Below are 26,732 nucleotides of genomic sequence, written 5' to 3'. Positions count from 1 at the left end.
TTGATTTTATGATGTTTTCTAGAGAAAAGCAAGCAAAGCACTTAAATTATATTCGCTTTTCTAGCCACAATAAAGCTAAAGAGAGCAGGAGTTTTCAAGGCTAGTTGCTCATCTCCAAAAGTGAAATGCGAAGAGGAAAGTGAAAGAAAACTACTCTGCTGCTGCTGCGCCAATCGCAAAGAGACGAAATTAAATAAGAGAGGCAGAAATATCTGTGACGTTTTTGAAGCGTCGAAGAGAGACTTAATTTTGTTGCTGCTGCGGTTGGAAAGTGCTTCACTTGTTCTTTTAAAATATAAACAGTTCTCTTTTAGTTTTTCATTTTTGAGTTTATTTTGTAAAATTAAATATGATTTATTACTTACGACAAATACATCAATAATTTAATTCATGCATGCGAACATAGAAATTGACTAACTGTAACTGAGTTTGGCATTAGGTTCCACACACTCTCTTTGGTGTTCTTCCACACGATATATATAGTACAATGAGTTATATACAAATATATTTGAGGATGATATTTAGTTTGCTCTAAATGTAATTATTTCCCCGTTGCCTTCTCCTCCAGCTGTGCTTGAATATGCTTCACATTCTGCCCCCCGCTGCCCTGGCTGTGACGCTGGAAGAATGCATTAATGGAACTCATCGAACGATATTCCAGATTATCGCTAATGTGCCAATCAACGCTGATGCTCTGATGTCGGCCGACTGGATTGCGTATCTTAGTCTCGTTGTACTTTTCCAGCAGATGCAGTAGGCAATCTTTCGTTGTGTTCGCCGCCTCCTCGAGATTAACCGTTTGATGGGTATCTGGTAAACCGATTGGCACATCGCGACTCATTTGATTAATACGAAATTTGGCGCGACGACTGCTCGCCGACTCGGTGTAGATGTTACTGGAAGTGAAACTGGAAGTGAGTGGAACTTGACTGCGACTGCTGCTGATGCTGCTGCTGCTGCTGCTATTCGTTTGTGCGTTGGCCGTGCTAATGGTGTTCACTGTGGATTGGCTGCGATTAAAGGACTGTGTTTGTTGTTTGCTGCTCCCGTTGCTCAGCTTGGGCATCTCCTCAATGGACTGCTGCAGTCGCATCGACAGCGAGCTGCTCTTCTGCTGCAGCTGCGTGGAAACACGACCCGTTGTTCTAATGCTGCTCGTCGTGCTTCTCGTGCTCGTACTCGTGCTCATGCTCTTCGTCCATTTGCTGCCCGCCTCCAGCTTGGAGCTGCTCTCTTCACTTGTTGTCGTTGTTGCTTTGTTTTCCTCTGCATCTCCCAACTTGGTGTTAATCTCCGCGAGCATTAAGAGATGATCGCTCAGTTTGCGTATCTCATCGGCGAGATTAACACGCTCGCCGGAACTGCGCCTGCCCAGCAGATAGTTGGTGTCCGAGTTGCGGCGATCGAAGGTGTGCAGATAGCTTTTCATGCTGCGCTGCTTTTGGGCGCTGCTCTCGCTGCCGGAGAACTCGTCAAAGTTCTCGTTGAACAGATGTTGGGGTGTGGGCGTGGCACACCCAGAGGCAGTTGCTCCTGTTGCACCCGTCATGGGGAACAGTTTCTCGCGGGATTCATTGATGGGCGTCGTGGCCACCGAGTGTGGACTCTCCACACTGTGTCGCTCCTCGTCCGGCGTCTCCGCCACCTCCAACTCATTGGCCATCTCGTCATCGGTCAGTGTTGCTATCGATTCGCAGGGCGAAGGCGAACAAACTGCAAAACACGCAAAACGCAATTTGAAAATCAAGCCTGGAACTCTATAAATCACATACAGATTAGTTTCTCTCTTTTTTTTGGGTTACGGATTACGATATATCGAAAGATATTGACACAAAATTATACATATAAATTAGACAACATGCTTATGAGACAAAAAAAAAAAAAACAGCCAAATTGGTTAGTTGTACAGAAAAGTAAGTAATGGATCGTATACAGCTGTAGCCTTGACAGACAATACACTGTGAGAAAATATCGTACTCTGAGTGATGAGCTTCCTTATGCCATTCTCCTATTTAAGAAATTATGTGCCTATCGGCTCAGATTTAATAAAATTTGAAGAAGTTTGAAGGCGTAAAACAGACTTTCTAACATTTTGAGAAATTTCCATATCAAAATAATAATCAACATTTTATTTTTTGTTGCATTTATTTGCAATTACTAAGTAATTGTTAATGACAAATTTCACTTACAGTGAGTAATGATTAATGACTGTTTTTAATTACCAATATTTAAATAATAGTTTAAATAGTAATTATGGGATTTAAATATTTATAGAAGATTATTAAATGCATTCCAAAATACCCTACTGTAATAATTAATGACTGTTTTTAATAACAAATATTTAAATAAATAATTAACAATATATAAACACTGCTGTTAAGAGATCACTTAATGCATTCCACTAAATCCTTACTGAAAAATATATACAAATATGTTTTTTTTTATAATTTCTTATTCATAAGGATAACAACATAAATAAGCTCTATGTTTGATGATAAAGAGGCCCGTTTAATGAAATGAACTTTAGAATTTGACTTGTTTTGTTGTTTGATTGTTTGTCGATCGATGATGGGGCTTACCTTATCCGGAATATATAGTTCTGAAACTGTGGCTAGATGTTGAGGCTAAACTCGAACTAGGTAAGGATTATGTCTTTTGTGTATTTGTGTTTTGGTTTGTATTTGTTTTTGATTTGTTGCGGAATGTTTGCAAAGAGTTCGTATTTGAAAGAAGGTTTTTGTTCTGTTGTATTTTGAAGTATATATTTTTTTCTTGTCATTGGCTGTCTTTATCACAGTGTCGAAACGCTAAGCAACTTAAATAACTAGGCAATTTTGTTTTTATTGGTTAGACGAGGTAGCATCCGCAACAAGGATGCGCTTAAAACTACGGTTAAACTTAACATTTATAAAAAAAAACACAACAACATTTATGTAAATACTCGCAAGTAATTGTTTCTGTTTGTTGTTTGTTGTATTTGTTGCTGTTGTTTTGGTTTTTGTTGTTGCTGTTGCTGCTGGCATGCCATTTTCTACTTTCTCTCACACAACACAACACACACAAAACATAATTACAATTTTAGCTCATGTTAACACAAAACATTAATAGATTTAAACTGAGAATACGAGAGTGTGAGTGAGCGCCAGCTAGAGAGAGAGAGAGAGAGATAGAGAGGGAGTGAGAGAGAGAGCACGAGAGCACTTCTCTGCTTCTTCTCTCATTGAGCTAACTTGGCTTACATTCAAGTTAATAGAGAGAGAAACAACAACAATTAGTTTTACGCTTTTCTTTCATATCTTTGCAGAGGGTATTTTGATTTTGTGGTGAAGTTTGTAAAGCACTAAAGTAAGGTTTATATATATATTCTTGATCAGCCTAATTAATGGCTTGATATAACCTTCCTTTGTAGGAAGTTACCTTGATTAGCAATGGACTGTAGCTGCCATTGGAATAATCGGACGACAGATGAGTTCTTGTATGAGAAACTTCTTTGTTTATCAAGTAATCATTTTAATAATAATAATGCTCTAATATTGGAACAAACAATCTTCAAAATCGGAAAACTGTAGCTAATATACAGAAATAATTTCTGAATTTCTCATTAAATTTGAATGTCATTAGTTAGACTTTCGGTCTGCCAGGGTATACAATCATCGACATGCCTAAGATACCCATTTATAACTGCTTAAACTGAGGAGTTATTTTGGATATGACCACCTGGATTCTACCTCTGCAGGGATATGCAAACTTCGGCTAGCCGAGGTTAGATTTCATTACTTGTTTTTTGTGTTTTTTGCTTTGTTTTGAAAGTTAATTGTGTAATTTACAAATTGGTTGTGATTTGGGTGTTCCCTTTGGCTCATTTGGCTCATTTTGCTCATTTGCCATGGATGAGGGCATGCCTGTCGCGCTGCCGCTGGGAGCCGGTGCCGCGGCAGTACTCACCTCGGGATGAGGAGATGCTGTCCGGGCCATGCTGGTGGCGCGGATGCGTATAGCTTGTCTCATTCAGCGGCGCTATCACATTGCCCTCGACGTCAAAGACGTACGGACTGTTCGGATGCGTTTCCCAGCGCACGATGAAATTCTTTAAATTATCCTTGGTGGCATCCAGCTCTTTGTTCTGCAAAGGGCAAAAGGCAAAGGGCAGGCAAGCATTATTTTGTTTTTATTTTTTTGCGCTTTCGCCTTACCTCCAGCTCATGTGTGGTGCAGAGCTTTGCCAGCTCCTCGCTGTCCTCATCCTGTTCTGTTGTCTCATCGCCGACGTCATCGTCGTCGTTGGCGTCCTCATTATCATCTGCATCCTCAATTGTTTCCGTTGAATCCTCTGAAGACTCCGAGGCTAAAGTTATGGGCGACTCTGACTTCAGGCGCGTCTTCCCGCTCGCTGTGGAGGCAGTCTTTGCTACTGTTGCTGCTGCTGCTGCTGCTGTTGTTGTTTTGGGCGTGGCTGGTGGATGTTGTTGCAACCATTTGTGCTTCATACAATCGGCAGCTGTCATGCGGGTGCTGTATGTGTGGATAAGAAATCATTTTGGGTTGATTAAAAGCTGCTGCCTCATTTATATGGCGAGACACTAATTAAGAATATATATATATATATATATATATGTAGTATAAAGATATATACGCACCTCAAGTCCTTTGCAAGGAGCTTGGCTATGAAATCCAGGCACTCGGGGGATATGCCATTAAAGCATTCATCCTCGAAATCGTATTTTGCAATGGTTACATTTGACATTGTTTCAATGTCGTTCTCTCCCATGAATGGCGACAGACCAGAGATGCTATTGTTGTATTTGTTGTTGTTATTGTTGCAGCATGTGTGTGTGTGTGTGTGTGTGTGTGTGTGGAAAAGTCAATAAACATGAAATGTAAAAGCAGCGCACACAATATAAATAAACATATAAAAAGAAATAAACAGCAGCAACGTTTAATTAACTAAATTAAATTGCTGTCGAGCAAAGGGGCTCTTTAGTTGGGTTTTTTAATTGGGAACGGGGGTCGAATTTGGCTCGAAACACCTTCTTCAACATTGCTCAGACTTTGATTATTTAATTCGAGACTGCCGTCATTTTCACAGATTTTTAATTAGTGTACTTTGCTCATTTACTTGGCAAAAACAGGGAAAATCCCCCCTTGGCAAGTTTTGATTAAATTTTCAAGTGTCTTAATCTTGAAACAAAAAAATGTCTGCGTCAGATTACATATTTTTTAAAGAGTTTTGGTACTTGAGTGTTAGTTACATGAAATGTTTTTAAGCTCTGATATTGATAAGTAGATAATTCAAAAATATAAAACGTAAAAGTTCCTTTGAATATTTAATAGTATTAATATTATTTAACGTTACATAATTTGTTATTTCTTCATGCTTTTGCCAAGTATTAAATTTTATTGTCAGATTGTTGCTAATCTGCACAATTTTTCTTTGCGGAAGATATGGGAATTGAACTAATAACTTCCATAAAAAATGAACATTAAGGCCTTATTTTTAAACTAAGAGTTAGCAAATCTAAAAGTTTGTTTAATGGCAGCCTTTTTAAATGGTCGAGTCACGTCCAAGCTGCACCCCTAAAATAAGATAGTTTTACCAGCTGTTATCAGGCTACTTACAGCACATAGCTGATGACACCAACGCTCCACATATCAGTGCCATACGAGATGCAGTCAAAGTTGACAACCTCAGGCGCCACAAACTCAGGTGTGCCAAAGAGTACCTGAAAACGAGTTCCAATTACAATAACTATGCATAATCAATTTTAAGCTTTTGACCTACTCTCAATCGCTTGTCTGGATCGAATTTACGTGCCAGTCCAAAGTCAATTATCTTGATGCGATTGCCTTTTTGTGTGAGCACCAAAATATTCTCGGGCTTCAGATCCAAATGGATAATGCCATTGCCGTGTATAAAAGCCATCGCTTCGCACACCTGTCTAATGAAGACACGACAAACACGCTCCGTCAACACAAATTCATCGTCCACAACACGATCGAAGAGTTCGCCACCCTCAATGCTGGGAGAAAGTAGAAAAATTAATACATAAATAATATAAAACCATATTTGTAGTTTTAGAAATGAACATTGAACACAAAACATTTAAAGACAGAACACATGCAGGCAGGAGCCAAGACAATAGTTAAGGCCAAGTTAAAAGCTCATTTCAGTTGGCTTACCTGGCACCAACTTTTATGTTATTTACAAGAGCCTACGGATTGGATGCCATAACACGAAAACCAGATAATACATGAGCATCAATCCATGTGGATTGAGTAATGCCCATTAACTTAGCAGCATTCCAACTGCCAAGCATTATTTTTACAAATCTGCTTAGCAGCGGGGTCCAAAATTAAGACAAATACGAGAACAGTTTATAATCTAAGTTTTTTTTTTTTTTGTTTGTTCTCTTTAAGGAAGTTAATGCGTTTTACTCTAAAAAGCTGGGCTGACTACTGGGCTACATAAGACGCTTGACTCAAAGCTATTAAAAACAAAGCTTCATTTAAATCTAATACTAAACACATTGAATAGCAAAACAAGCACAAATTGACGTTTAAATAGTTTATGTTTTAAGGTGCTTTCAGATTTTGGCTACTCAATTAGTTTTCGAACAATTTCATTTCATTAAATCGCTTCACAGGACAATCGGCTTATGTGGATATTATTTGGTGAATTTTATACCCTGAAACCATCAAAAGTGGAAAAAGCTATGATGAAATTGTGTCAAGGTTGCAACAGGCAGCAGAAAGCATCTCTGTCTCAATAAAGTGTATATATTCTTGAGTCGCATTAGCCATTGCCATATGTCTGTCTATGTGCAGTTTAAGTTTATTTAATATGTTTGTGAATATCGATACTTATCGATTTCCGATAGTAATAAAATACAATATTGTAAAAATATAGCTTTCAAATTTAATTAATTTCTGTATATTTAACAGGCTATTTACTCGTCGAGCTCTCTCGTTTACAGCCTTCTAAATTGTTTCAAATTCAACTTCAATTCTCATTCACATGTATAATCGATGTGACTTTCTGTATCCAGGCACAGCTGCAAAATATATATATATTTTTTGTTTGCCAGTGAAATGAAATATCTACTAAAGCCCACAAAATATGACAACTATTTCAAATAAGCTCCAATCTAAATATTATTGTGTGTGTCTCTGTGTGTGTGTGTGTGAGTGTGTGTATCTAGAAATAAAGGGAAATTTTCATTACAAACGGCAAAATGTACAATATGCAAACATATTTTGCAGTTTGTCAAGGATTTTCAATTGTCTTGAGCAAAAATGTGATTGCTGCATTTTATGAATATGCAAAACGTCAACAACTTTTGCAAGTAAACAATTAAGTATGCTGCCAGACTGATAACAATAAAAACAACTGTCAGCTTCTTTCTGGCTTCACTGTCGAGTGGGGTTGCTTGTGAGTAAATAATGTTGTTGGACACAAAAGACTTGTGACTCGAGACTCGTCACTCAAATTGTTCTTGTGGCCGTTGAGTGTTGCTGTAGTTTTTATTGTGACTGCTAGTTGCTGCCTGGCGAATGTGGGTCAAGGTCATGGCTTAATCAGTACCTGACTCAAACGCTTTTATGGCCCTCTTTTTGGATATGGCCCCAAAGACAGACATAACCGTTGTCCGTTTTCATTAGAAACCAAAACAAGATATAAAAATAAATATATGGAACTATTTGGCGTTTGGTTTAACCTGTTGCTTAAGGTTTTCTTCTTTTTTTCGCTCAGAGTGCTCAATGATAGAAAAGGGACAAAGTTTTATTATTGTGTGTGTGTTTGGGGGGCAGTCGAGAGAACTTTACTACTTTACGATAATGTGCGTACGTGTAAATCGTATTTTATGCACATTTCCCGCTGATTGCAAGATATTGTGTTCGACACACACACACACACACAACAATGTAAATAACAACAACAATAGAAATAAAAGTAGAAAACTAGCAAAAGTTAAGAGGAAGTTTGGTCAAAGTAGTTGAAGAAGCAAAATACACACACACACACACACACAAACAACAACAGCAACAAATACAAGCGACACACATATACGACATATACACACACACACATATATATAAATATATGCATAAATAATTTCTAGCTTTTTTTCCTTACAGTTCCAGGACGACGCACATCATTTTCTGATATTCGTATGCAGCATACAATTGTATAATGAGATGATGTTGCAATGAATTCATAATCTCCACTTCTCGCTCCACGTTCCGCTTGTCATCCCGCTTGGGTATGGGCACAAATTTGGCCGCCAATTGTAGGCCACTTGTCTTCTCCTTGCACTTGTAGACGGTGCCGAATTTACCGCTGAGAATTGGGATTGGGATTGTATCCATATGATTAGCATTTCATGCGATTTTCCTTATTTGCTATATATGTAGGGGTGCTGAGTATGGCTTTTCATAATATTACTTACCGTCCCACTTCGCCGAGCACGTCGTACAATTTATATGCGTCCACATTGCGGTTTATGGTCACATCGCGCATTGGAAATACCGGCTCCAAAACTGTGGAACAGAAGGCAAGAAGAGTTGGGGCATAAGTATCTGGTTTTATGTGCTATAGCAAATTTCTGCCATGTTTGACATAAAATTTATGATTTCTTTTTTCTGTTACATTTTTATAAATTTATAGTTCTCAAACAAAATTGAAAATACAACTCGTTTTGGGTTTATCATGCATATATATATATTGTATTTTTCCCACTTTATAAGTAGTAAAATAAGTTCTCTATTTGCCAAATATTTGCCCAAAAAGTTACCTAACATTCAGTATTGAGTGCTTGTTGAGCTTTTAACTTTGGCTGCAATCTTCATTTTTCTTTCAAGAAACCAATTTTTCCATTTTCAGTCTGATTTTTCTATTCACTGGCCAAAAAACCAAATACTAACAACCTGCAACATGCTGCATCAAGTCGATTGCCACTTGCAACGGCTCTTGAAATATTGCATTCAATCATTTTCATTGTGCACCAAATGTGAAATGCATTTAATATCGGTTATTATGGTCATATGCTTCCCCCCTTCTGCACAACCACACAAAACGTTCTGCTTGGCAGCATATATCGTATACATTTTGCTACTTGGGATACATTTTTTTTGGTGTTTTTTGTTTTGGTTTATTTCTTATTCAAAAGGAAACCCTTCTTAAAATGCGTGTGGTTGTTGTGGTTGCAAGTTGCCAAACAAATAAGAATGACTTCATTGAATTGAATTGAATTCAGCAGTCAGGGGACACACAACGTGAACAACCACAACCAGAAAGAGGACGACAAGGACGACAAGGACAACGATGACTAACTCAAATAACCATATTTAAAATAGTGTACATATGTGGATGTGAATAAACATATGTTGTAGGTGCGTCTATTGTGGACAAAAACTATATTCTCTTAAAACCCTGCATCCCAAGGGTGGCATGAAATATACAACATAAAACAATAAAATGTGTACCGTATATAGTAATAAAAAGAATATATTTAACTACATTTGTTAGAGCGTACATTTTTAGTTTGGTGCAGAAGGTTTTTTATTTAGATAAAGTCAGATAGTTTTCAAAAAACGGGTAATGATGATCTTTGGAATACATATTAAAATATTAACTGAATAGTCTGATAGAGAAAGAGCATAACTAATTCGGTTTTAGTTATATGCATTTCATATAATGATACTTTTATAAATGTCTATATACATATATATATTGTAAGCTGTCAAAAAAGCTGAATGCAGAATGCAGAGTATCAGCTAATCGAACATTTTCAGTTTTAACCTTTTTTAGTTTGTTTTTCTCGATATTCACTTTTGCATTTTGGCAGTTCAAATTGACATTTGGCCGCATTAAGAGCTCCATGGAGAGTTGAGCACAGAAAAAATGTTAAAAAGAAATCAGTTTGAATTTGCAATTTAAATTATTGATAAACTGCAAATGTGAGGACAGCACGTGCTAACAGCTCAATTGATCATCCTCTCTCTCTCTTTCTCTCTCTCTTTCTCTCTCTCTTTTTGTGTCTGATGTTGCTTGTTTTAGGCATTTGAGATACATTTAAAAAACGCTGCTAGCTGAAAGAGTTCAATTGAATGTCTGCTCAATTAATATGCAAATGACGCACATAAGTATGCTACGAAAACGAACGATAAATCTTTAAAATCAAAGACGATGCCATAACGCCCAAGTGAGTGTGCCAATGTGTGTGTGTGTGTGTGTCTGTCTGTGATTATTGGTGTGTGTGAATCGAAGCGGAAGAAGTGTGGACGCGGGGTGCATCAGCCATCATCAAAAACTTGGCAAATTCAAAGTGAAAGTTGAATAGAGGCATATGAAGCATATGCGAGTGTGTATGTGTGTGTGTGTGTGTGTGTGTGCCTTGCTATTTGTGTGCACTGATGCGTTGGTGAGTGTGCAACTTGACGCTGTCTAACTACATCTGCAATCTCTCTCCCACTGTTCTCCTTGGTATTTGTCCTTTGAGCATCCATTAAACGGCTTTTTGGCTCAAAATTTATGCACGTCTGCTGCAGTTTTTCGAGTGTGTGCGTGTGTGTGTTTTTGTGTGTGTGTGTGTGTGTTCTTTGAGTGCACTCTGCCAATAACGCGCACAATTTAAGTTTTAGCAAATATGACGCATTCGAATTACAGCTTTAATCTATTGCTATCCGCAATTTCATTTGGGGGCGTCTTGTTGAGCAAAAGTTCATGTGCAAAATTAAAATCGTTTTTTCTTTTGTGGTGAGCATAATTTATGGCCAGACATCGGGACAACTCAAATATTTTCATAAATTGCACGCGTGTCAGCCAAATAACACCTCCACACACATTTATTCTATGCACAAAAGGCAGTCTTAAACACACACACACACACACACACACACAAATGGGGAGTGGGATGAGCTGCAGTTAGCAACGCGCAGGTAGCACATTCATTTCCGGTTTGCAGCTCATGAATAAATGAATTTATATCGAGTCTGCTTGGCAGTTGAACTGCATCGCATACTTTCCAGCACGTATCCCCTGGCACATATACACACTGCGAGAAAAACATGTACACATTTTGTGGAAAACAAAATTCGAATCACTGATTGAAGAAGTAAAAACAGGCACTTTTCAAATATATATGTAGAACAAATATAAATCACAGTGTATATAAATATTATGTTGCATATATAAATGTACTTTTAGTAATTGGAATTAACTAACAAATTCTGGATTTTATAATTGTCTTAAATTGATGATTTTTTGATGATTTTCAATAAATTATTTCTGCTCCACACCTATCACAAATTAATGTGATTACACTACTAAATGCATCTAATTTTTTTTCTGTGTACTCACACTTCTAGTTCCCCCTCGCATCAGACCGCTCCCCCCACCCCATTATGGTGACGCCTCTATTGCTGTGGGTGTGTTTGATGTGGCTGTGTCTATTGCTCTGGATGCATCTCTGGCCCTGACTTAGCCTCAACTTGTTTGTACGAAATTCGATTGGATTTGGATTGCTTTGGGTGCCGCTTGACGCTGCAGAGGCTTGTGACTGGCTATCGAGTGCACAAATGCGCTTATAAACGCATCCAAATGGAGTCGAGTGGTTCTTATCAGGTGCGTGGAGTCTCTCCAATTGCCATTGAGCTATTTCGCTCTACGGTCTGGGCCCATGAATAACCAAGTAGTTTCAGTTTTTAGCGCTTGAATCATAATTTAAAGAGATACTTCATCTATAGCTAGCTACAGACATGCATATAAACATACATGTATTTAGTTGTTTTAATATCCCAGCAGTGGTTTGAACTTTATGCTTTGTCTGAAGTGAGTTTGGAAATGTTTTGAGTTCACTTCTATCAAGTATCAGTTCAGTTACATAAATTTGTCATGATTAGTTATCATGTGGAATGTTATTCATTTAACTAAAATCAAAAACGAATGGCTGAAATAGATCAGATCTCTTCAAAATAATGGGGGCATCAATATTAATGCTTTTATACTTTCTGAAGTAGAAGAAAAAGATAATTGAATTGAATTTGATTGCAAGTGATTGAATTGTGAATGAGTTGTGTCTGCCATTGCAGAGGAAATTATCTTTCTTTAATCCACATCTCAAAACATAACTTCAGCCACACCCCCTTCGTTATGGTAGTGTGGGCATTAAATGGCATTGATAAAATGCAACTCGTTGCGAAAACTTTGACAAAGTTAATTTATGCACAATATCAAAAGAGAGCGATTTAAAAATGGCAAGTGGCGACAATCAAGAGAATGTGTCTGAGTGGGGAATGGGAATTGAATTAAGAGCTGATAGATATAGATACTATGTGTAGTATAGTATATTTGCATGCACTTTCATTCATTTGAGTGCCGTCGCCATCTGCAGATAGTTAAACGAGTTCTTTTTGTGCGAACGCCAGCAATTTTTGTGATATGAAAATCAGCAGTTTTTCTTTGAATTGCCAAGCTCACTTTTCCCTATTTCTCCGCATCCCATCAACTTTTCGCTTTTCTTTTGTGCATTTGGCAACTGTTGACAATCTGGCCAAGAAGCAGCAAGCAGCGTCTTTTAACTTTAACTTCGCATCATAAAAATTAAATCGTTGTAAAGGAAGCGTTTAAAAATATTTCTCTGATTTTTTATAGTATCGTTGAAATTAATGAAAAATTTAAGCGCTGGGAAATTGTGTACAACAAATTGTACAGCAATTGCAAACTGTTGCACATCAAAATGATAACAGTACACATACACACAGTACACATACAAAAAAAAACAATATTAATGTGTCGCATTATGCATACGACGCGTGTGCCACATGCAAAAAAAAGATGGTTTTTTTTTTTAACAGGCGCGTTGGCATTTTAATATGAGCGTTAAAAGTTGAGACGATGGAGTAAAGAGGGCAATGGTGGGGGATATATATGTTTGTGGTTTATAGGTTTTTAATAACACTTTTTATACGGCCGACAGCCGCACAACAAATGGTCGACGTAAGCGTCTTGTGTGGGTCGCTTGTATTCCATAAGCCAACGACTGACAAGCATTTAATGGTCGACGATATAAATTCAAAACACGGTGTATTTCCGCAAAGATTAAGCAAGTTTTGAGTTTTATAAGGCAGTTAATGTCTAAACAAGTGCAGACTACAAGAACACTTTAAAGTGTTCCACGAAACAAATTCGTCTGAATTTCGATTAGTTTTACATTTTCCAAAACCATAACTATGACAAATCAGCGCTGAAATCGGCAGTGCAATTTAATGTATTCAAGTATATGATCTAGAAATATTCGAAAAAAAAATATATATTCTGAAATAATCTATTCAGACAATCTTTTGGAATCACAACACCAAAAATTATTTTTTCTTGTTTGTCTGACTCCAAATAATAACCAACATCGCAGTTGACTAATGGCGAAAGCCCAATGACAAACGACCGACAAATAAAAAAAGCACTGCTGCATGATGTGATTGTAGTTGTAGTAATAGCTGTTGTTGTTGCTATTGTTGTCATTGTTGTTGTTCTCGCCTGGTCCGTGCAGTTTAATCAGCCTAAGTGCTGGCAACACGAGAAGAAAAGGCAAAAAAAGGGGAACGAATGGAGCAAAATTAAAAATGGTAAAAGTTTTGCTTGTTTGCTGCTCGGTTGGCTGCTGCTGCCATTTCATCTGTGGGTGCTGCTACGGCTGCTGCTGCTGCTGCTGCTGTTGAAATTGTTACTGTGGCTGCCATTTCAAATTGGTTATTACACGGCACACACACACATGCAGACACACATGCAGACCCTCTCCGATTGTTTGTATCTGTGTGAATGCAACGTGCTGACACATGCTGCAGTTCGGGTGATTTCAGTTTGACTGTTTGTTTGCATTTGCACTTATTGTTGGCCTCGTTAAAAAACCAAAAATGAGAGTTGCATCATGACTTTCCCTTCCTTCTTTTTTAAAGCCAGACCTATTTTACATTTCGTTATTGCCATTGACATCTGAGTATGGTTTATGATCATCATCATCATTGTGTTGGTTTATGTCACATGACTCTTGACCCAGTTAGTGCATAACTCTTACTACCATTACACTCATTATTTTGAATTTGTGTTTGAAATATAATGCGAATTTTGTGGTTGAGGTAGATAAATTTTGGTTATTCATTTGGCTGTTTGGTTTTGCAATAGAATCAATCTAGCTCAAAATGAAACTATTATTGTTGCAAATTAATGAGTAATCATACTAAAATCCACAACAAATTTGTGATTTAATTTATAAAATTATATTGATTCATTTCGTTTGAAGTCTAGTATTTTAAGCAACAATTTACAAATTTAAATAATTTAAGAATGTTCCACGAGAACAGTATTTATAAGCCTAATACTGAGGTGCTTGTCAGCATAACCTGCTCACAATTAATAATCAAAAATGCAAAAGACAACAATTTATTTCTTTCAATCGAACGCGTTGCGCTTTCGTCTTTAAGGTTTCTGTTTGATAAAATTAAATGATAAATGACGCATCAAAATTGTCTACGCAGAATATTTGATTACATATAATATTTGCTGCTTTATTTTTTGTTAAACAAATGCGTTCAGTTCAGCGAACATACAACAAATCAATACACACCACAACCCAGAGTAAAAAAAATCTATTAAAACACGTGCATGAATATGTAGCTGCGAATGTGTATGTGTATGTGGATTCAGCTTGTAGATACAAATGTATCTGCAGCGACATGGCTGGCACTGCGACAGTAATTCATCATCATCATTTCTGCATGGTATTCGTGAACTCCGCGTTGCCACGCCCACGAATATTTTAGCATAGCTCAAGCGTAGCCATAAAAAAGAAAGATGAAAATCGTTATGATAAAATGAAAAGTAATAATCAGGAAGCAGAAACCTTTAATGGGTCTGGTGAAAAAGCCACACGCCACATGAAACGGTGTCTCTGCAAGTGTGTGCGAGTGTGTGCGAGTGTGTGCGTGTGTGTGTGTGCAGGTGTGTGTTAAGCTGCTATAATGCACTCTCAAGTGTTTCAGCAGTCAAGCAAGTCTTGGCTTGCGAACTTCTCAACTTTATGTTGCATACTTTTCTCGGCCACTTTAATTGCCCATCGACATTTAAATTTATGCGTGTGCGTACATAGCACAAAAACAGCAACAAAAAAGTGGCAACTACAACAGGCGGGCTCTGGGACTGTGGTTGCTCATTAGATTTTACGATTCTAATGCCGCTTGCCAATTTAAAAGTTGCGCCAGTTGATTATAAGTTAGCATTGCAAGCGGATCAGTTGGCTTTCTCATGAAGTTTGCCAAACTAAACATTTGAGTGACTTAATTCGAGTATCTGAGTTATCTTTTAGGTTGATCTAAGAGTAGCAAGACTTTAATATAAGGACGATTCGATTAATAAAAGCTTGTAAGAGTTTCTACCAATTTTTCGATTTCAAATTGTGTTTAATTTCATTTTGAAATATCTTATCATTATTTTGGATTTTACCGATACTGATTTCTTATTCCGACTAGCTCTCTTTGTGTAGAGTATTTCATTCTGATATACAAAGACATTTACTTCCCTCCAATTTTTTCCAAGTTATCTTCTTTTTTGCTTGGAGGCAGAAAATAAAATTAGCATTAGTAATTTGTATGCATGTGTCGCGCTCTTTTGTGTGTGCGTGTGTGTGTGTGTGTGTTGTACAATTTGACTGCTGCCTGGTAGAATTTTCATTTTCATTTCTAATTTTCTTATTATATTCATTTGCATTGCTGTCGTTTTCATTAAGTGCAAAAATTCATTCAGATCGCACACTTTTGACTAAACAAGTTATTTCTATTCATTTCAATTATGCTATACCAGTTGCCTATGCTATATTTTTATTTGCTTCACTTTATTTGGCATTCTTTAGTCGTAGAGTTCATTAAGCTGTTTAATTTAGATGGGTCATGGCATAAAACCTGGTTGACAGAAGGCTTTGGGGGTTTCGACAGCACTAAAAGCATTTCTAGCTCGCACATTTCTTAAATTGTTTTTTCACCAACACTCTATGGTTATTCAACACACACACACACACACACACCTCAGACACACACTGGCCAAAAGCTTTTTGGCATCTTGTTCTATGCGCTTTCACATGCTTTTCAGCTAACCCTAAAACACATTCATTATACCGGCTTTTGTGGGTAAGGATCGTGTGTGCATATTTCGCGCTTATGTATAATCAGAGTTTCCTGTTTTTGTATTTTTGTGTTTTTCTCATTTTTGTTTTCGGTGAGTGTGTTACCAAAGTTTTTGAGCGCTTAAGGCAAAGTGCCATAAAATTTAAATCATGTGAAAAGTGCCTGTCGACATGACGACAAACAGGAGCCAACGCTAATTGATTGATGTGAGCACAGCAATTTCAAGGCAATTTCAAAGTTCAACAATGGTTCAACAATGCCAGAGCATGGCCCCAACAACAAGCTGACATGGCGACAATAGGACACGACGACAGACGCAGACGCACAGCTGCCAGACCACACACACACATCCACACACACACACACACACACATATATGCGTGATGAATCCAAAAGGGCCAGCTGACAGCTGCAAAAGATAAACACAAGAGACACAAGACTTCAACGACTTCCCAACATGCCCATCTGTCCTGTCTGCCCTGCCATCGTCTTCAACTCTATTTCATTCAGCGTCATTCACTCAGCTGTTTTTTTTAGCTGCAATCACTGCATTTTTTGCGGCATACTCTGCAATCCCTTATTATGTTATTCTAAAGCAGAAGTGAGTTATTTTATTGCTTGTTTTTATGTATCGTCAAGCAACCTCAACCTTTCTTGTTATTAATTATTATTAATGTAAAATTTTGCTTCAAGTCTTTTTTTAACGATCCATAATCAATACATATTTTTTGAGCGTATTTCAGCTTCGGCAACTTGAAGATTTAGCTTTCTTTCTGCTTTCTGGTTTCTCTTAGTTTTTTCTGCTACGTCAGCAACAGGAGTCTGCTGCAACAGCAAGTCCTTAACTAAACGTGGTACTCGCATGCAAAATGCAAAACAATTTTAAGGCTGTCTAACGATGTAAACGACATACGTCGCATCGCTTTGCTATAGATATCTATATATATATATATATAGATATAGATATACAAATTCGAGGCAAAGATGGTGTCGCAGTGAACTCATTAAAAGTTTGTTTAGCTAAGCTGCGACAAAACGGCAGTTGCGATAAATGCTTAACGTTGCATATATTAAAAAAAAAAACAGAGGAGAAAACTGCACTGCCTAAATAATAAACAGGCCGCAAAAACGCATTCACATATGAACATGTAGATATAGCAGGTAACCAGCAGGTAGACATCGTTTAATTAATTTAATGAGCTAGCATTGCAACAGCACGTGGCAACAACATCATCGTCGTTGTCTGCTGCAGCACGTTAATGATTTATGAGTAATGGCAGTCTGATGCCTGCAGCTCGTTAACGTAACAGCTAAATATGGCTAACAGGCGCTCAGCCAACGTGCCAACAGGCTAACAGGCTACCTGGCTACCAATATTTTGCCATTGAACCAGTCAGCCAGTGAATTGCTTGCCTCGCTGAAGCACGACCGGAGCCTAGTTAATTATTGGCATTTGTGGTGACCAAAGCGCAGAGCGTATTAATTTCTACCACATACGCATACGCCATTTTGTACACACACAAACACACACATGCAACATACACACACATACACATCCTACACCATAACCGTTATGATCCTGCCAACAGCAGCCGCGTTGAGTTAATGATGCCGTGGACTAAAAGCACTTTTCATGCGTGCTTTGGGGATTTGGTTTTCGCTTTAGCAGCGCTCTCGTGAATCATAATTTTGATTAAAACGCAGCAGTTCACTAAATGGTTTACTTAATAAAGGGTTTTTGAGTTTTAGCGTGCAAAGGGTTTATCACAAACTGTCATAACTTCGTCAAAATTTAACCGATTTTCAAAAACCAGCCCTTTTTGAGCATGGTTTGACCTCTAGAATAAGACTTCATTTAAAGTTAGTAACACGATTACTGCTCGAAATGCATAATGAGTTTTTATCCCAAATGATCCACTCGGTAATGATTCTAATTTGGACATCAAGATAAATTGATAGATAGATAACCCAGAAAACCAATCCTTGTCCCAATTTTGCCAATGCTTTTGCTTTTGACAAATCTCATTTTTAGCATTTTCGTTAGAACATTTCCAAGAAACTTTTGCTGCTTCTAATTAGACTTGTGGCATGGCAACGCATTCCGCTTTAACTGCCCGAGCGAGCACATTTCCGGCACGGGAAAACCACTTGAAAAGAAGACGGTGTGGCCAAAAAGCAGCCACAACAAGAAGAAGAAGCCGATGAAGAAGAGAATCAAAAGCGTTGGCCAGACATTCAACGAGGGATAAGCTAGCAAGGGGGCGGGGCAGCAGGTTGAGCAGGGGAATTCATTTTGTGGCTACTTTAAGAGCTCATCGCTGGCGGTTGCCAACATTCGGGGAACACATATTTGCACTCAAACTCAATTGAATTTTAGGCATAATCTAATAACAACTGGGAGCAGCCAGCTATTTTTGGTTTGGCCAAAAAGCAAATGCATGTTTAGTGGTAGCCAGTGGCGAGCAGGTGGCAGGAGGAGAGAGGGAACGGTATTTGCGTTTGCTGAATTTGTTGACTGGCGCAGCAGGATAAATCAATTAACGTGGCACAAACAAAACAATTAATCAAGATGCAGGTTTTTAGTTACATACGCAGACAGGAAATGAGGTAATTGAAAAGCCATCGATTCAATGTGGCAGAGTGTGTATGGGTGTGGCAAAGTGGGAGTTGTCGGAGCACGATCAGCAGCTGCAACATATTTACACGCGCACAGCTGACAACAATTTGTTAAAATTTAACGCTTTATTTACTGCTGACTGGGTGAATTGCCCGAATGCCGGAATGCCAGAATGCCTGGGTGCCTGACTAGCTAACCCAGTTGGGTTTCCTGCTCTCCTCTTGGCTGGACAGCTTGTCCACGTTTGACATCTCTAAATAAAGTTTGCCGTCCAGCTACGTGTGGCAAACACTCTTGACAATTTAATGGTGTTGAGGTTTTTTATACAATACGCTCGCTTCACTCGTTCAAATATTCAGCAGACAGCAGACAATGACATGGCCAGAACAGTTTTGGTTTTAGTTTTTAAAGTGATACTGCCATAGCTGTTGCTGTTTTGGCTATTTAAATTTGTCAGAAGCGCTCAAGAACTCAACTGCATGTTTACACAAACCAAAAAAAGAGCATAAAATGAACAGTTTATTCTCACTGAAACTCTAAAACTTCTAGTTTCATTTTCGATTTATTTATATGTACATGTGCGGGTTGCTCAGTTTAACGCTTGCCATATCAGATAACGAGTGACTTTCAACCGATAAGATTCTATTCAAAATTTCCAGGAATTGATATTGTTCTGTTGTAGTTAAAAAGATATACAAAAAAGATATAAACTACTGTTTTAATCAATTTTGTAGGAAATGGGTACAGAAATATGTAACAGACGGAAGAAAGCTTCTCTGAACCCATAAAGATAATATTGTCTTGATCAGCATGAACGGCCGAGTCCGTGTGTCTATCTATATAAACACGCCAGTCTATCAAAATAACTTCAACAACTTGCACATGTTCAGAATATCAATTAGAATCGGTTTGCGATAGCAGTAAAAATCACATGCCAGAAAAGCTCTTTCGACTAGGCCATTCTTGTTTGTATTGGGGCTGTAGCAGTGATTCAATACTATAAAAGTATCCACTATTATTATTCCAATTCTTTTATGAAACTTGTTAGCAAACAGTTGTATCAAAAATCATTTTAAAAATGTAAGTAAATCACTGGCCTCAGCGAGGTCTTTAAACTCAACCAAACAAATTCCCATTTAAGTTATCCTTTGTGTAACCCATCCCAGCCAGGAAACCACAGTAAAACCGCAGAAAAATGGTCATAACGCAGTGGCTGGGCTGGCTCAGTGCTTGGCATTGCATTTAATATGAATCGCACTTGAAATTAATGGCCGTTGGTAAAATATAATATGAAAGCGACTGCATATCAAGTTAACAGACACAAATAACAATAATAACAAGAGCAACTTAAACACTCAACGGCTTATTACATATTAAATGCAATTGCCTGTCAGCAATTAAATAATGCACAAACAATTTGGAAACATTCGACAATAATTAACACACACACACACACACAAAAGCAAACACATTTCATTTCGAAATTTTGTTATGTGTGTTATGTGTGCGGCACTTGAGGCTAAACAATATTGCGTATACGCAACGTGTTAGCTGATTAGCGGGTAACAAAGGCAACAAAATTATATTGTTGCCAATTTTGATGTGTTGACAGTTACCTGAGGCCCATAAATTGCAACAAAGAAAGGAAATAGGCTCGCAATATTGTTATCCTTGTTGTAGTTGCTGATGCAAATCCATTGAGTTGTTGCTGACCGAACGAACGAGCGATCGAATGTGGCAAAAGTGTTGAGCGGCTGCTGTTGCAATAAATAAAACAAATGTGAGACCCCTGCCCAGAGATGGCATCTACATAATTCCGATTATTTTTGCAACAAGCGCGAAGGTACTATCTAAGCAAAACAACAACAACAAGGGGGACTTAACGAGTAGATACCCTTAAAAACGTTTTTTGAAAACCAATATCTCAAATAATATCTAAATGTCTAATTTTTCATTGCCTTAACTTTAGTAAAACTCAACCGATTCTTATGATCTTTATTTGAAGTCTAGATTCAGAGCACGACTTTCATTCGAAGTGCAAATTGTATCTTTAAAAACAATATATCGATTCTTGCGAGGAATAAATATTTAACTTATTGGATCAGACAATCTGTTGACCTACCCTTTTGTTATTAACTAAATTTGATGAATACAGGGTATGAAAGGCAACCACAATGTTTGTAATATGGAAATTGTAGTTTGCCATTTTGGCGCGAAATGTCTACATGAAAATTGAGTTGCAGTGGCAAATGTATGCATATATGTATAATATATATTCATATGAGTGTTTGTTTGGTGTGCCTCTGTCTGAGTGTGTGTGTGTGTGTGTGTGTGTATGCTTCATGTGTGTGTGTGGTTGGTTTGCATTTGGCAAATGCAATCTTAACTAGACTCTAGTCGCTGTCTGCAATCCATTAAATTGCAATTTTAATTTGTTTAGCACGCGCTGCTCTCATTCTCTTTGCCAGTCACCTTTCCTCTCTCTCTCTCTCTCTCTCTCTTTATCTGCTTCTCTTTCTCTGCTGCTTTCTTCAGCTCTCTAGGCATTTGTTCTCTTCTCTGGCTTTTGTGTACCACATGGCGTATGCGTTATAGCCTTATAGCCACACATATAGAAACACACAGAAAAAATGCATGAACTCGCCCCTTGTCTGCAATTTTAATGCTGCTGTTTCTGATTGTTGTTGTTGTTGGTATTGGTGGTGCTGCCGCTGCTGTTATTCCACCTGCAGCTGCGGCTCAGACATCCGCCAGATACTTGCGCATTAAAAATTTAAATAAAATTGCAGAGAAAAAAGGGAATATACATGACTGGCAATTGGTATTGGGTTCAGGTTGTGCCTTACATATATGAAAATGGATATTGCATAGCTGTGCTGTGTTGTGTGTACGTGTTTAGCTATTTCAAACAACAGTTCAATTGCGTATAACAATAAATATTTGTCTATATATATATGTATATATATGTATGCTTAAATTCATTTTGCTGTCGATTCATTTCTATATAGAAACATACACTTTATCTTTATTGCTAATATGCAAGCGACTTTTATGCTTTCTTATTGAATTATTTTATTATCATGTGTGTCTTTTTGCTTTTATTTATTTAAATATGTATTTCTTAGCTTTGGCTATGAGTTGTAAATATTTCTGTAAATAAACGGCATGTAAAATTGCAAACAAAGTTAAGTATGTGTTAAAATATGTGTCGTGTACAAATGTGACGGAATTATAAGTAAAATACAAAGAGATCGTCTACCTCTATTGTCAGTCAACGTTCAAAAATGCATTAAAATTTGGTTTCTTGCCAATATCGACGCACATAGCCACAGCGACATCATCACATTCATTCAGTTTTCAACTATATATATTATTTTTAGCTGCCAAACGATTCTAAGCAATAAATATAACCAGCAGCAATGAGATAATGAGTTGAAAATCTAAACAATTCGCAGAAGCAGGAAGACTATGCCACATATACTAATATAATTACATAATTAATTGACATAAAGAAAATCTCTCGAGTATATCTTGATGTTATTGAGCAACTATTCCAAATTCGTTGCGTTCACAAATTTGTTGATCATTAGTGTAAAATTTGTAAGCCCCCCCAAAATAATAGAAAGAGAAACAGAAGAACGCCGCATGAGGCAGTCGCAAGGAATTTTTGCAACGTCAAATGAAGTGAATATCAACGAACGACCTTCAACATGAAATGCGACGTAAAATAAATTTATCTCAATTATATATATATATATATATATATATGTTTGTGTGTGTGCTACATATATCTAACTAAAATGTGTGTGTATGTGTGTGTGTGTGTGAGTGTGTGTTTCTTGTGTGTGCTTCTCATCTTGGCTCATTTGTGCTGCCCGCTGTTTCTACGGGCTGAGGGGAAGTTACTCCGACAAGACAAGACATGAGAAATTGTGGTATGTTTTATGGGTGTGTGTAGGTGTGTGTGCGAGTGTGTGTGTATGTGTGTGTTTGTTTTACATTCACCTTGGCAGCACACAAAAATTAAAAGAAAAATAAAAATTATTTTGATATTTGTGCGGCAAACGCGTAAAAAATAATGAAATATCTATCTGCATACAGTAAATACTAAGTAGAACGTACGGATTTGTGTGAAGAAGCCAAACAAATACAAATTTATTAAGTACTTTAAGCAAACTGCAATAAAATTCTTTTCATTTCCTTATTTTATTAATGACGTTATAAAATAATTGCGGTCATCTACAGTATAATTATAGACTGCTTGTGTGGCGTGAAACAAATGATGAACTTTTGATTTATATTTATTTTAAATTGCTTCAATACGATCAAGGGACTAACCATGTCATTCTTACTCGCATTGCACTGTGCTTTGAGAAATCTTTTGGCTAAATATACAACAAGATTGTTGCGCATTAAATGATGCCAACATGAGGCGTTGGCCAGACATTTAATGCATTTTTTGTTGGTCTGTGTTCAAATGTTTAAACAAAAAACATACATCAGAAAATATTTAACAGTACGTTTGCAATTTGTTTGGCTTGGCGCTTAGATTGAATTAGATGTGTAAATTGTATACATATTAAAAGTGTTTCACAAAACAAATAAAGCAAATTTCAAGTGTTAGGAAAGCTCTTATGAATTTTCGATCGAAAGGTTTGTTGTTTATTGCAGAGCAAAAATTTAAATAAATAAAAATTAAAAATGTATTTTTATAATTTTATTATCGTGTTTTTTTTCATACTTTTTTTTTTGAATTTCTGTGCGGTTTGGCAATTTCCGTTGCTGTTAAAAAGTTTTCATTTCCGTTTAGCCTTTAAAGTGTTCCATGTGCTGGCCAATTTAAGGCAAAGTTGGTAAATTGCTGAGATCATTTGCCAATCGCTGCTGGACCCAAAGCGGAAATTGAGAAATCAGCTTTCACACCATTAGCAAATAATTCAGCTGTGACAACAGTCAGACAAGAGCTCAGAGACGCACACACACTCAGGATAACAAAGGTGCCAAATAAAAGTGTGCAATTTGCCAGTAGTGAAAAAGGGTTTGGTGAGTTTTACTCACACCTGTAGCAAACGAATTTCCGTTTGTTGTTATTTGCCAATTTGAGAAAACAGCCTGGGAAATCGAGCCGCCACAGCGGCAACCCTTTTTTTTTGTTTTTTTTTTTTTTGTGCTCGCCCGTTGGATGGTGGGCGTGACGCAGGCGTTGCAAGGTGGCCAGACACTAAATCACGAGCCCGTGTGCGGTTACTCCCCAAAAACACACAGACACACACCAACACACACACACATCAGCCATCACACGCAAATACCCTGTGAGCAATAGGATTAAGGTTGCTGTTTAGCATTTGTCGTCTGCTTTTAGCCGTGTAATTGGGGATTATGAAAAGATCAAATCATAACTGTTAAGATTTGAGTCATTTGAACTAAGGATGGATTCAATCAAATATCCAAAATGCTGAAGAGCCTCATAGGCTCTAAAAAAATCCACACAAGTTTAATTCGCAGTTCTCCGCACATTTTTTACATTTCTATCTAAATTCTTTTTCTGCAGGGCACCTCTTAGCCGCTCAAATCGGTTACCAAAATTTTATTGCACATTGTACATTTTCTTTTTCGAAATTCTTTTTCTCGTTGCCCCTTTCATTTTTCAAATTGCTTCGCGCTTGCCATTTTTCATGCTACATGCTTTCTGCCTTTTATTTCGCCTTTTTGCTTCCTCTATCTCTCTCTCTCTCAGTCGCGCTATCTCAGTCTGTCCTTTGCCGCACATCCAACTACTTGACACTTCCGTTTCCGCTTGTGTTGGCCTGACATTGTCTTAGGTTTCTAAGCCAGTGCAAATTTTCAAAAGTAAGTCCACTGTAGTTAAAGTTACGCACACCCAAGACACCCAAACCAAACTTGCCCCTCAAATTTACGTTCATCTTGTGTGACGCTTATCCTTCAGCGCCTTTTTTATTCGCTGTTGGCGCCCAAACTTTAATATTGCCAAAAAAAAATAAGAAAAGACAAATAAACGAGGAAAAACATTTGCTTTCAGTGTTTTATGCGTGAAATTTATTGTTTCTGACAATGAAAATGGCGGCGCAAACGTTTCCTGATCACAGCCCGTCTTATCTATAGACCCTTTTTTTGTTCATGTTTTTTTTTTTTGGCTGCGCCATTGTCGTATTTTATTGAAATTCATGTATTTTTAAAAGCCTTGGCCATTTGGTAGCTGAGCCGCATTGGCTCTAAATTGTTTAAGCATTTGTTCTGTTTCAGTTTCAGCTACAGTTTTCTTTCCTGTTCTTTTTTTTTGTTGTATTATTTTGCTTGATTTTTAGCGATATTTTGTTGGTGTTTGGTTTGTTTTTTATCTGTGCATAAAAGTTAATGTTTTGCATCATGGCCCCCAAATGTTTATTGTGTCACTGCTGCGATTGTTGTTGGCCCTTTATTAAAGCATAGTTAGGAGCGATAACCGAATTGCGAAAAAGGCACTAAATGGGCACAGCTGCTAATCTGTAGATTTGTCTTGATTTGATATGTCTATTTACAGTTGTCATTTTTGTAGCTTTATCTCTTTGGCCAGGATTGACAATAAACGGCCGAATGGTAAGAGTATTGAGCTAATAAGAAGCTGTAGGCAGGAATAAATATATTTATTCACTTAATTGAATAATTTTGCCAGTTGGGTTATATTAAATGATATTTACTTGGCATTACAAATTTATATTTTGATATTCGATTTAATAATTGAACTTTAAACCCTTTTCAATACTATTAAAAGTCATACAAAAAATTGAAGAAATTGAAATTGGTCTTCAGTCTCATCTGACCGACCTTGTTCTTAACTTATCATTTCTCGCTAGGCAGTCAGAATTATTAATAGATTGCGTATAACTTCCACTCTTGATAAATTAAATGCTCATAATTTGGCATATTTTGATTGTATAAGTTTATAAGTTATTGACTCTCATAAATTAGTGGAAATTATTGTAAAGGCTTTTTAATGCTCAGTTTATAGCTTTATCAGTTTCAATTTACTTACAGCCGGTACAAGCGAGTACATATATATAAAGACATATGTATGTATTTATATATATAGATATTTGTAAGGTACAACAGCCGTCGTATCTTATCTTTTATCACTTGTCACTGATATACGACAAGTATACGCGGCGTTCTCGTTAAATGTATAGTTTTCATTTGAGCCCATTTAACGTGTGTTTCATTTCATATCATCATTTTTCGCTATATTATTTCGATCAGCTACTCAAACTTACCTCCTTCCGGCTCTGAGTCATCTATGAAGATCATTTTGCTCTGAGTGCGTCCCTTGACGCTGGGTTCACGTAGACGAGTGCCCGTTTTGACTGCTTTACTTTACACAAAACGTATTTAAGTATATATATAAATATAAATATAAATATATATAAATATATATATATAAGTTTCAGATCTTTTGGTTTGTACGCACTATTTTGTTATTTGCTGCTTTCTATCTATAATATCGAATACAAATTTCTTTTTTTAACACAAAACATTTTCTTTTTGCGTTGCGGCAAAACGAAATTATGAATATTTATTTGACTGTTGACTGAACTTCACTTCACTGCGTGATTTGATTTGATTTTGTATTTATTTTGTATGCTGCATGTTGCGCACTTAAAAAATGACACAAAGAATTATTATGTGGCGTTTCGAATTCTTTTATTTATAGGCTTGACTTTTTCTTTGGCTTATGAGCACGTTACGTATGTGTAATATTTGCAATGATTTCAATAGCTGGGTTAGGTTATTATAATTTTCTTGTTGCTGCTGCCTTTTGATTGCGTACTATTGTGTTATCGTCGTCGTCGTCATCGCGAGCGAGCGTTGTGCATCAAACTGTTTTTGGCCTGCGATACATTATTTGATTTGGGTGCCTCGCATTGCCAATATTTTCTTTTTTGCGTGTGTG

The 26,732-nt window shown here is 37.2% G+C and overlaps 1 protein-coding gene across 1 annotated transcript; it reads right to left on the bottom strand.

The window, feature by feature from the left end:
* Positions 1-355: 355 nt before the first annotated feature.
* LOC6569001 (myosin light chain kinase, smooth muscle) lies at positions 356-26,712 on the bottom strand. Its single transcript, XM_001995012.3, has 9 exons — positions 26,056-26,712; positions 8,445-8,535; positions 8,132-8,335; positions 5,780-6,017; positions 5,617-5,720; positions 4,638-4,790; positions 4,194-4,512; positions 3,946-4,123; positions 356-1,713 (listed from the first exon to the last, which is right to left on the bottom strand). Exons 1-9 carry the CDS (start codon positions 26,087-26,089, stop codon positions 542-544), a joined length of 2,493 nt encoding a protein of 830 aa, XP_001995048.3. The 5' UTR covers positions 26,090-26,712; the 3' UTR covers positions 356-541.
* Positions 26,713-26,732: the final 20 nt, after the last annotated feature.

Source organism: Drosophila grimshawi, unplaced genomic scaffold (assembly GCF_018153295.1).
Source record: "Drosophila grimshawi isolate 15287-2541.00 unplaced genomic scaffold, ASM1815329v1 contig_1367, whole genome shotgun sequence".
NCBI classification, from domain to species: Eukaryota; Metazoa; Arthropoda; class Insecta; order Diptera; family Drosophilidae; genus Drosophila; species Drosophila grimshawi.
This window is presented reverse-complemented; position numbering and strand designations above follow the sequence as displayed.

Coding starts and splice junctions, on each gene's coding strand:
- LOC6569001 (XM_001995012.3), bottom strand. CDS start 26,089: ATGATCTTCATAGATGACTCAGAGCCGGAAGGAG. Junction 6,018..8,131: donor ATGTGCGTCGTCCTGGAACT/GTAAGGAAAAAA, acceptor ACTTTCTCCCAG/CATTGAGGGTGGCGAACTCT. Junction 5,721..5,779: donor ATCCAGACAAGCGATTGAGA/GTAGGTCAAAAG, acceptor ACTCGTTTTCAG/GTACTCTTTGGCACACCTGA.